General features: G+C 49.5%; 2 protein-coding genes across 6 annotated transcripts in view; one reads left to right on the top strand and one right to left on the bottom strand.

The window, feature by feature from the left end:
• Nucleotides 1-651: 651 nt before the first annotated feature.
• TIMM17B (translocase of inner mitochondrial membrane 17B) lies at nt 652-6,766 on the bottom strand. Of its 3 annotated transcripts, none has more exons than XM_006163516.3 (6): nt 6,421-6,522; nt 5,512-5,611; nt 3,461-3,524; nt 1,328-1,456; nt 1,120-1,230; nt 652-1,028 (listed from the first exon to the last, which is right to left on the bottom strand). In XM_006163516.3, exons 1-6 carry the CDS (start codon nt 6,444-6,446, stop codon nt 940-942), a joined length of 519 nt encoding a protein of 172 aa, XP_006163578.1. In that variant the 5' UTR covers nt 6,447-6,522; the 3' UTR covers nt 652-939. The 3 variants fall into 3 exon arrangements, with proteins under 3 accessions (XP_006163578.1, XP_014437623.1, XP_014437622.1); XM_014582137.2 differs by lacking the exon at nt 6,421-6,522 and adding an exon at nt 6,654-6,766 and having other exon boundaries at nt 887-1,028; XM_014582136.2 differs by lacking the exon at nt 6,421-6,522 and adding an exon at nt 6,050-6,071 and having other exon boundaries at nt 887-1,028.
• Nucleotides 6,627-10,671, top strand: part of PQBP1 (polyglutamine binding protein 1) — a 4,623-nt gene continuing 578 nt past the window's right edge. Inside the window, exons 1-5 of one of the 3 annotated variants that reach the window (XM_006163517.3) lie at nt 6,627-6,762; nt 7,175-7,259; nt 9,411-9,522; nt 10,004-10,116; nt 10,303-10,587. In XM_006163517.3, coding sequence (XP_006163579.1) covers nt 7,193-7,259; nt 9,411-9,522; nt 10,004-10,116; nt 10,303-10,587 — 577 coding nt within the window. In that variant the 5' untranslated portion in view covers nt 6,627-6,762; nt 7,175-7,192. Of the gene's footprint in view, nt 6,763-6,905; nt 6,987-7,174; nt 7,260-9,410; nt 9,523-10,003; nt 10,117-10,302; nt 10,588-10,671 lie in introns of those variants that run through there. The other 2 variants (XM_006163518.3, XM_027766319.1) reach the window with 2 other exon arrangements.

The raw sequence follows: 10,671 nt of genomic DNA, 5'->3' as shown, positions 1-10,671 counted from the left end.
AGGGCTAGAGAAAGGACTGCGGCATGACTATCCCCCACAGGAGGTGCTATCTCATTATCCCTCCCTCTCTCTCCCGCCCTGGACAACACAAGTGCCCTCTGGCAAATTAAAAAATAAACAAAATAAAATAAAAACTGGCAACACTGAGCATGGGTGAGCATAAACATGCCTCTGTGATAAAAGGGGAGACTGTCACAGGGAACCTTCTTTGAAGAAACTAGGTCCCCCTGACCACTACCTCCATCCCAGGTCCATGGTGAGGTCATATGCAAAGGGATTACCTTTAAAAATGGAGTGACTGGTGTCCAGAAAGTAGGGGCTCCTGTGAGGTCAAATTTCCCAGCCTTGGTGCTGAGGGCTTGAGGAGGGGTCAGGGGTATAATCTGCAGAACCACTTCCACCCACCCCAGTAATCCTTGTGCTCACCTACTTTTCTCCTAAGCCTGTTCCTCTGCCTGCATATGGTTCATCACTTGCCACCCCTCTATGCATGTTAGTGAACCTAATTCACAACTCCATTCATTCCTCCTTACTGTCCATTCATCCCACACACACTGACTAGAGCCTACCTGCTATGGAAGTTCAAGTCCTAGGGCTTCCCAGTCCTAGGAGGGGCTCCCTCTAGTGGCTCAAGAAGTGCATACACAGGCATTTCGAAACTCGCTTTAAATACTCAAAAGGGTGCCACACAAAGGAGCTGGGGTGAGAGCCTGTTACATATGAGTGTGGGGCTGGGGTGCCCTGAGAGAGACAAAGGGGACCCATCTGTCAGAGCAGCTGGGTGCCCCACCCCCGCCCTGGGACCAGAGCTCCAAGCAGAGGCCCTCTCTGGAGGGTCCCAGGGCTAACCGGGAGCCAGCCCTCCCTTCGAGGTAGATCACCGGGGAGGGAACTGAGGAACAGCTCCCCAGGCGGTGGCGGTGTTAGGCAGTTGCTTCCTCAGTGGTATTGCTGATAGTTGGGATAGCCAGAAGCAGGGGCACCCTCCTTGGTGGGGAGCTGGCTGGGGTCCTCCATGAATGGGGGTGCTGGAGAGAAGACAGTCAGGTAAGGATGTAGAAAGGAGGCAAGAGGAAGCATTTCCCACCTCTCCCTGAGCACCGACTGCCAGGTACTCACCATTGTGGAACTGCTGGGAGGTGTAGCGAGTGAGGAGAATGCCAACACCCTCGATGAGGGCCAACAGGATGCCTCCCATCATCGCTGAGCCCACCATGGCCAGTGGGCCACCTAGGAGAGTCAGGGGGCAGAGGGATAGAAGTGAGGGCAGGCAGAACCAGTTACAAGTGGCTGGGGCTGGGGCCAGGGCAGGGGCAGGAGTACTCACTGCGGGCAGCCAGCACAGCCCCGGTCAGTGCACCACTAGTGATGGAGTTCCAGGGGTCCTCCTTGCCCCGTAGCCGCTCCAGGCCACAGTCAATAGTAGAGAAGAGCCCCCCCCACACGGCGAAGCTACCTACAGGGGCACAGTGAACTAATTAATATTCCTGGGAAATGCTGAGAATCCACATCTCAGGGTCTGGAGGCTTTCAAACCCTGAATGCTCCAAGAATGGGGAGAAAGGACCAGCTGTAGTGGTACAGGCAGTGGAGCATTGCCACGTGACACTGGAGCCACAGGAGAGGCCCAGGAGTCGGGTCCCAGGTTGACCTAAACATTTTGGGCAAACCCATGACCCTGGCTGGCTAGAAGGGTGGACAGGGGGGTGACTGCGATGTGGTAAGATCATTTCAATGGTACTTGTCTATCTCTCAAGAAATAAACTTAAGGGACCAGAAGTTAGCATAATGGCTATGTCACTGGACTCCCATGTAGTTGACCGTGGTTCGAGTCCCGGACCCAGTGGCTTAAACTCACGTTAGGCACGTGTGCGTGCGTGCCCAAGATCCTGAGAGGAGGATGAAGGAGAAAGGCTTGTGGTGAGGCCATCCACCCTGGGGGTGATTTCTCACTTTCTCTTTGTCTCTTTGTCTTTCTGGCGAGTGTGTGCACCCTATAGCAAAAACCTCTCCAAAAAAAAAAGAAAAAAGAGATAAACTTAAAAAAAAACATATGGCTGGCCTGGTAATGCAGCAGTTAAGTGCTGTGCATATGGAATTGGATCCCACATGGCCAACTGTGGTCTGAATCCTGGTCCTTGAAAAACATGCTGGGCATGTGTGTATGCAGTGCCCCAAATCCTGATGGGATGGAGAAATAGAGGAAAAAGGGTTGTGGCATGACCACATTCTATCAGGGCATGCTTTCTCTTTCCCCCTGTCTGGCAAGTGCATGTGCTCGCTGGCAAAAACAAAAAAGAAAAATAAAATGGGGAGGAAAAGCCAGATACAAAAGAAGACAGAAAATTCCCAGGGAATATTCCCTATCTATCCCTATCCTGTGGTAGCTCCCACTTCAAGTTGTCTTTATTTGCCATCAATGTTCCCTTCCCCTTAATGGGAACTTGACAAATGATGACAAGCAGATTTATCTTTTCTATGGCTTTGAACAGGACAATCTTGATTTTTTAAAAAATTACTTTCTTTAACTTTATTTAAATCTGACCAGAGAGGGACAGAGTGAGAGAAAGGGAAAGTGAGAAAGCAAGCTGCCAGATCTGGGACTCAAACCGCAGTTGGCCATGTGGGAGTCTACAGCACCCTTAACCACCACACCACCTGCTGATCCCTCAGACAACTTTGATTTTTGTAATCACCACATGGGGTTAGAATTCTGATCTTGGGTTCAGGGAGAAGGAAAGAGGCTCAGAAAGTTGGCTAATAATATGATAGTTTAAATGTTTACTGGGATGCCAGGATCCGTCCCAGGTACTGTGTATTATTTGACTTCTGCAATATTAAATTAGTTAATATTAAAGTGCTTAGCTCAGCAAACAGCACTTAGTAAGGACTATGTAAATTACATAAATTACAAAAATCAGGACCAGCAGTTGGCATAATAGCTATGTTGCTGGACTCTCATGTAGTTGACCACAGTTCGAGTCCTGGACCCGGTAGTTTAATCTCACACCAGGCGTGAGTGTGTGCGAGCCCAAGACCCTGAGAAGAGAATGGAGGAGAAGGGACTGTGGTGTCTAGGGGGTGATTTCTCGCTTTCTGTCTCTCTGTCTCTGTCTTTCTGGCGAGCGTCCATGCCCTATAGCAAAAACCTCTCCAAAAAAAAAAAAAAAGGATGGAAAAAAATCAGGTGGTTGCTGTTATCATCACTCCCATATTACAGATGATGTTCACTAGCTCTAGGTCAAACAGCAAAGAAGAGCCAGGGCCTTGATGTAAACTCTACAATCCACATTCTTGCCCTCTGCCCCATATTAATTTGTTGAGAAATGTCACCCCCCCTCCCCAGAAGTCCCAGACAGAGTTGGGGCTAGAAAGTGAATGCTCAACTTGTAGTCTAGACCCAAAAGATCAACCATCCCCAACTTTGCCATTACATCACTTATATCTCCCTACCCCCTCACCTCCAATCTGGGGGGCTCGGATCCTCACAGCGTTGACACTACCTCTCAATCGGTGCCGAATCCCCTGGGAAAGTAAGGAAGGGGATCAGAGCAGGGTTGAGGCCACTGAGGAAAGGGTTTCTAGCTTTGAAGAGGGGAAAGGGGATGGGAGGCCTGTAAGGGATAGCTGGGGTAGAAATGTGGAGAAGCAGCTAAGAACTAGGAGGCTAGGGGGCACTTCAACATGGATGTTCCCAGAGCTGGGTTGAGAAGTTCTAATTCATTCATTAGTTCATTAATTCAATAAATGAGTAGTGAGCATCTACAATGTGCCAGGCACCATGCTATATGCAAGGGACACAGCGGTCACATGGCAGATCTGGTCCCTGCCCTCTAAGAGCTTGCCTTATACAACAGGAGAGACAGACCCTGAGAAAAGATACAGATAAACAAGACAGCTCTATAGAGGATAGAGATGATAATGGTTCAGGGGTAGCAAAGGTCACTTTAAGGATAAGCCTTTGGGGACCAGCAGATGTAATGGTTACATCACTGGATTCCCACATTGTCAACCTCAGTTCAAGTCCCAGACCTGGCAGCTTGAAACTCATGTCAGGCATGTGTGTGTGCATTTCCAAATTCCCAAGAGGAAAATGGAGGAGAAGGGATTGCTTCAAGACTATCCCCTTGGGGAGTGATTTCTCGCTTTCTATCTCTCTGTCTCTGTCTCTCCAGCAAGCACATTCGCCCTATAGCAAAAATCTCTCAATGGGAAAAAGAGAGAGAGAGAAAAAGAGAAGCATTTGTGCTGAGAACTTGAGGATGGGAAACTTGGGAACAGATCCAGGGAAAAAAGTTCCAGGAGTTGAAGGCAAATATGGGGTTAGATAAATATAACTTGCTGAGACCTTGGCAGATAGATGGCATTCAAAGCCATGATATTTGAGATCTTCTGGGGAAAGGGGTGGTCAAAGAAAGACAGAATTATTTACGTAAATTAAAAATATTTTCTGGGCACCAGCAGGTGGCATGGTGTTTAAGGCACTGAACACTCCCACATGGCTGACCATGGTTCGAGTCTCAGACCTGGTGGCTTACTTTCGCACTCTCTCTCTCTCTCTCTGTGTGTGTGTGTGTGTGTGTGTGTGTGTCTTGCTGGTCAAATTAACAAAAAAATGGATAAATAATATTTTAAAAAATAATTCTTTAAAAAAATATTTTCTCAGCTTTAAGGATGTCCCCCCACTGCCAACTAAACTCCTGTCATTTCCCTCTATCCAGGTTTCTGACCCAGAATCTGTTGCTTGGTAAAGTCTGTCTGGCTTTGCACACATACTTAGGATTTGGTCATGATTTGGGACCAACAGATGGTGTAATAGTTACGTCAATGGACTTCCGTGTAGTTGACTGTGATTTGAGTCCAGATCGGCTGCTTAAAACTTGCGCTGTGCGGTGTGCATGTTGGAAATCTCAAGGAGAATGGAGAAGGGATTTTTGTGTGGCCATCCCTCTGGGGGTGACTTGTTTTCTGTCTCTCTGTCTCTCCAGTGAGCATACACGCCCTATAACAAAAATCTCTCTACAAAAAAAAAAAAAAAAGATAAGGATTTGGTCATAATTTTGTGTGTGTGGGCTCGAAAGAGAGAGAGAAAGCGAGAAATCACCCCTCAAGGGGGATGGCCATCCCACAATCCCTTCTCCTCCATTCTCCTCTGGGGATCTTGGGCATGCACACACACGCCCAACATGAGTTATAAGCCATTGGGTCCGGGACTTGAACTGCAGCCCACTATGTGGGATTCCAGCGATGTAATTATTACACCATGTGCTGGTTCTGGTCATGACAGTTTTAACAGCACATTTCCACAAAGGTGTTCCAGCTGGGTGGGAGAATGGGGGACAGTGGCCACTGTTGCAATGCCCCTAAGACCTCAGGTCGGTCACATGGTAGGTGAGCAGGCACAAGAACGAATGAATACATATGACTGGCATCTCCAAGCAGTTTTTAGAGCAGTGTCCCTTGTGGGCAAGGCAGCTGACCCCCATACCACCTGAGGAAGACCAAGACTCACAACAGGAGCATTGCGGAAGCCCTTGATGGCTTGGAAGACTCCGCCTCCGATGACACCCATTGTGAACGCTCCACCACAATCATCCACAATTCGCCATGGGCTGCAAGTGGGAAGGGAAGGATCGGGTTAATTGTAAACCCTCCCCAGGCCCTGTCACATGGACTCTTTCCAACTAGGAGAAACGAAGTCATTTGAATGACAACTTAAGATAATGAACTAGTCCTGTTGATTTTTTTTACCCCCTCACTGAAGCGAGAAATGGGGCAAAGGGGAAAAAAAAACAGTAGTTTTTGCCGTCCACCCTTGTCCTTCACAGTCAACCAAGGAATTAACCGACTGGTTTACTAGTGTCGAAGATTAAATGAACTGATCAAGCAAAGAGTCTGGCACATGTCAGTAAGCGCTATGGAAGTGTACACTAGTTAGCATTAACCTGGCACACTGGAAAAAACCAAGAGCAGCCTGTGGGGAGGATGCAGCACCTCACCCCGTGCCCACAATAAGCTCGTCCTTCCCCGCCCCCATCCACAAAAGCAACCTGGGAAAAACCACGCGTAGTAAACCTGGGGATTTCCGCTCAATACGGTACCACCCCCCCTGGCCGAACAGATCCGACCAGCGTGTCTCTTTCCGTTAACAACAGGGACTGGGATATACGAGGCCAGGGGAAACGTGGCGCGGTTAGTCCTGCGCAGAACCTTCCAGGCACAGTTGAGGCCTCTCTTAACTAAGACCGGGCTGGGAGAAACCAAGTGGTGTGTGTGTGTGTGGGGGGGGGCGTAAAGAGTTGTTTTTAAGTGTCCCGAGTCTGGGACATGGCACTGTATGGCCGGTGCCTTCCCCGCCCGCCTCCCACGGCTGGCCTTGGCGCCGCAGCAACAGCCCCGATGCCTGTGCCCATCGCCGTACCAAGGTTCCCGAGCGTACTCCTCCATGGCGCCTGCGTTTGGCCGCTCAGTCAGGCCCAACCCCAGGCGGGCCACGCCCAGGCGCCGAGCTTTCCATCTATTCCAGGGCCACGATTGGGTCATTTAACCGCACGTCAAGCTAAGAGGGCATTCTCATTGGTCACCCAGGCTTACGTCATCTGTTCCCGCCTGCTAGAGCGTCACCCGGTTACTTCCAGCTTGGGGAGAGAGTACCTCGTTCCGTGCTTTGGGATTAAAGAGTCGTGTGGCTCTGGTGACCGTAGCAGCGACAGAAGAGAGGCGACCAGTCTGACGGTCTTCCAGCACTCGGACAACTTTATTGGTAACACCAGGGTGGGCGCAGTTTTTTGGAGCTGGACAAGGTGCCGCACTTTGCTCCCCCGTCCCAACGCTTTGGTTCCTCCTACCCGGCAGTCTTTGGGGGAGATTGGGTGAGCCCAATTGAGGGGCGCGGGGGAGCCGCTCTTGGCTCCTTCAGTGGTGGGCGGAGTCTGGGCCCGGGAGCGGAACAGAGCCCCGCACCACAAGGTCTCGAGAGGAGGTCTGGTGAGAATTTTAGCGATATTAGCACCTCTCCCCTCCACTGCTTAGTGCGTAGCTTCTGTCCTCCCAGCTACTGGTGCAGTTGGGTAGAAGGGGGTCAGATGTGTGCGTGCTTGGGAGAGGTTTCTTCTTAAGAGATCTGAATTCAAATCCTTCTCTGAACTGGTTTTCATCTGTCTTTGCGTTCCTAGGTCTGTCTACTAACCGCTATGCCGCTGCCCGTTGCACTGCAGACCCGCTTGGCCAAGAGAGGCATTCTGAAACATCTGGAGCCAGGTAAGAGGGCTAACAGTAGATGGGCCTTTCGCGTGCCATGCTTGACAGGCATTTTGTTGATACTGACAATCAGTACCTAGTTTTTTTTTTTATTTTTTTGGAGAGGATTTTGCTATAGGGCGCATGCACTCGCCAGAGAGACAGAGAGACAGAAAGCGAGAAATCACCCCCCCCCCCAGGGGGGATGGCCATGCTGCAATCCCTTCTCCTTCATTCTCCTCTCTGGATCTTGGGCATGCACGCACACGCGCCCGGCGTGAGTTTTAAGCCACTGGGTCCTGGACGTGAACCGCAGTCGACTACATCGGAGTCCAGCGACATAGCCATTATGCTAACTGCTGGTCCCAGTCAGTACCTAGTTTCGGCCTGCTGTGCACCAAGCACAGGGGTGGCAGGCATTTCTTTGTTCACAATACATTCTTACTGCATGCCAAGCACTATGTGTGTGTGTTCTGAGAGGGGGTATCTATTTCATCCTTTCTTTGGGGGAGGAGAGTTTTGCTATAGGGCGAGTGTGCAAGACAGAGAGAGAGACAAAAAGCAAGAAATCACCTCCCAGAGGGGATGGCCACGCTGCTATCCTTTCTCCTCCATTCTCCTCTTGGGGTTTTCAGCATACACACACACACATGCGCCCAGCGTGAGTTTTAAGCTGCCAGGTCCAAGACTTGAACCTTGGTCAACTACGTGGGAGTCTAGCGATGTAGCCCTTATGCCATCTGCTGGTCTGTTTTCATCCTTGACAATATTAACAGCTGATGCCCACTTTGGGTCTGTTGCATGCCAGCTTCAATCCAAGAATCAATGGTGGGGATGACTACATAGTATCTCATAGGAAGGGGAGCAGACATTTATTGCAATCTCCCAAGTTCAGTGATCAGTTGCTGATACTTTGTTGTTTACATACTATAACATGTATTTCAGAGATATTGAAATACAGGCTCCATAGAGGTGAAGTACCTTATTGTTCACCATTATCAGTAGTTGACACACATTTTGGGCCTCCTAGGTGCCTGGCACACACATGAGTAACAGTATAAAATGATAGTGAGGATCTCATTTTGTCCTACTGAGCTGCTGGTTGCTAATTACACTTACACCTAATTGTCAATAATTCCAAAACCCGGCATCTATTTTGGGCTAGCATGCCAGACACTGGAAAAATGCACTTTATTTTCTCCTTGTGTGATTTGTGTGAATGTTTGAGTGAGTCTCTCTCCAGGCTCTGACTAAAGGATGAGAACTCCTCTGATACTTAGTTGCCCCCCCACCCCTTGTCAGATGCTAGCTAACATCTGTTAGAAGTTTACTGTGTCCCAGGCATAGACCTGTGGCTAATAATACTGATCAGGATCATTGATATTTCTCTTACCTAGCCTATTGAGTTTCAGGCTCTGTGTTGATGGTATGCATCTTGTTAACAATATTGATTATGGCAGACATCTACATGGGACCTGCTGTGTCACAGGCACTATGCTGTTGTTGGTATATGCATTTCGTTGTTAATTACACTGACAGCTGTAAAATCTCTTCAAGACCTGCTGAGAGCCAGGCTCTGAGCTGATCATACACACCTTTTTCTCCTACTATTAACTGACACAGCTGGTTTGCTGTGCCAGGTCTCAGGAAAATGCATTCGGAGTAATGTCTGGATAAACCCCAAACTCTTGCTATTCAATATACAAAACTCAGAAACCCTGAAATTACCAAGCTTGGAAGCTGAATAGGTTGGACATATTCTCAGATAATCCCCTTGCTGTTCAATCTCATCCTATCTAAATCAATTTGGATAATACAGCATCACATACAGTCTGAACTCAGGAACTGAACAGATATGGGAAAACTGTATAAAGATACAGTTTTTGGTGAATAACTATCAACTTTGAAACAAGATAGGTTTGGGTAACAGTGTAAATCATCATCTGAATCTAGAGACAACAGATTAAGGTAAATTTGGGGGTAAATCCTTTAACATGGATAGTTGGATTTGGAATTCGAGTACTCCATAATTTCTGGAGTTCACACATGTGTCTGATGTGTGGTTTGTGTGAATGCTTGAGTGAGTCTCTCTCCAGGCTCTGAAGGATGAGAACTCCCCTGATATTTAGTTGCCCTCCTCCCACCCACCCCCACCACCGCTTGTTCTGCCAGAACCAGAGGAAGAGATCATTGCTGAGGATTATGATGATGACCCTGTGGATTATGAGGCCACCCGGTTGGAGGGCCTGCCTCCAAGCTGGTACAAGGTGTTCGACCCTTCCTGGTGAGCCTGGGGACCTGGAGGTGGGGGATGACTTTTGACTTCACCTTTCCTGTGATATCCCTCTTATGGCAGACATGAGAAGAGATCTGGGGTTCTCCCAGTGGGATTCTGACATGGGGCAGGTATAGGCAGAGATTGGGGAGACAAGAGTTGGAGATACAGGCCAGCCTCTGACAGCTGGCAGTGTGGCAGACTGTGGAGCTGGAGGCCAAATGCTAACTACAGTTCGAGTTCCCAGTCCAGTTGGCCTAAAATCATGTTAGGCACATGCCCAGGATTCTGGTGGGATGGAGGACTGGAGGAAGGAGACTGTGGTATGACCAAGCCCTGTGGAGGGTACTTTTTTCTTTCCCTCCTCGCTCGCTCTCTTTCTTCTCTTGTGCGTTACATGTGCTTTATTATGAATCAAAAAAAAAAAAAAGCTGTAGATACAGGGAAAGGACATCTGTACTGACACTCCTTCCCTCCCACTGCCCCACAGTGGGCTCCCTTACTACTGGAACGTGGACACAGACCTCGTGTCCTGGCTCTCCCCACATGACCCCAACTCCATCGTTACCAAATCTGCCAAGAAGCTCAGGAGCAGTAACTCAGGTGAGTTGGCTGATCCAAGGGTGGCTCCAGTGACTGACAGTTCTCAGAGGGGCCAAGAATGCTACAGTAGATCAAGGAGGGGCAGGTGAGACCCAGGAGGTCCAGCCCCAGGCAGGGGAGGTTGCTGAAGGTAGAGGCTGGTGGGTCTTGGGATAGGAGGTCACTGTAAGACTTTCATGTCTTCAGAAGCTGAGGAGAAGCTGGATCGGAATCATGAGAAGCCAGACCGGGGCCATGACAAGTCGGACCGGGGCCATGAGAAGCCAGACCGGAGCCACGACAAGTCAGACCGGGGCCATGACAAGTCAGACAGAGACCGAGACCGTGGCTATGACAAAGTGGACAGAGAGAGAGAGCGGGACAGGGAACGGGATCGGGACCGTGGGTATGACAAGGCAGACCGGGAAGAGGGCAAAGAACGCCGCCACCATCGCCGGGAGGAGCTGGCTCCCTACCCCAAGAGCAAGAAGGGTAAGCTGACCAGGCCCAGCAAAAGGTGGGTGGGCACTAGGGCACAATGTGAGGAAGCCCTGCCATAGGCTGGCGCCTTTCCAC

Source organism: Tupaia chinensis, unplaced genomic scaffold (genome assembly GCF_000334495.1).
Source record: "Tupaia chinensis unplaced genomic scaffold, TupChi_1.0 Scaffold142384_1, whole genome shotgun sequence".
Lineage (NCBI taxonomy): Eukaryota > Metazoa > Chordata > Mammalia > Scandentia > Tupaiidae > Tupaia > Tupaia belangeri.
Note: the sequence above shows the minus strand (reverse complement) of the source record. Positions and strands in the feature narration are given on the sequence as shown.

Bases quoted from the DNA above. Each gene is read 5' to 3' on its own strand.
- TIMM17B (XM_006163516.3), bottom strand. From the start codon at position 6,446: ATGGAGGAGTACGCTCGGGAACCTTG. The intron at 5,612-6,420 runs GTACGGCGATGG...TCCCACTTGCAG, and splicing joins GAGTACGCTCGGGAACCTTG to CCCATGGCGAATTGTGGATG. The intron at 1,231-1,327 runs GTGAGTACTCCT...TGACTCTCCTAG, and splicing joins GGCTGTGCTGGCTGCCCGCA to GTGGCCCACTGGCCATGGTG.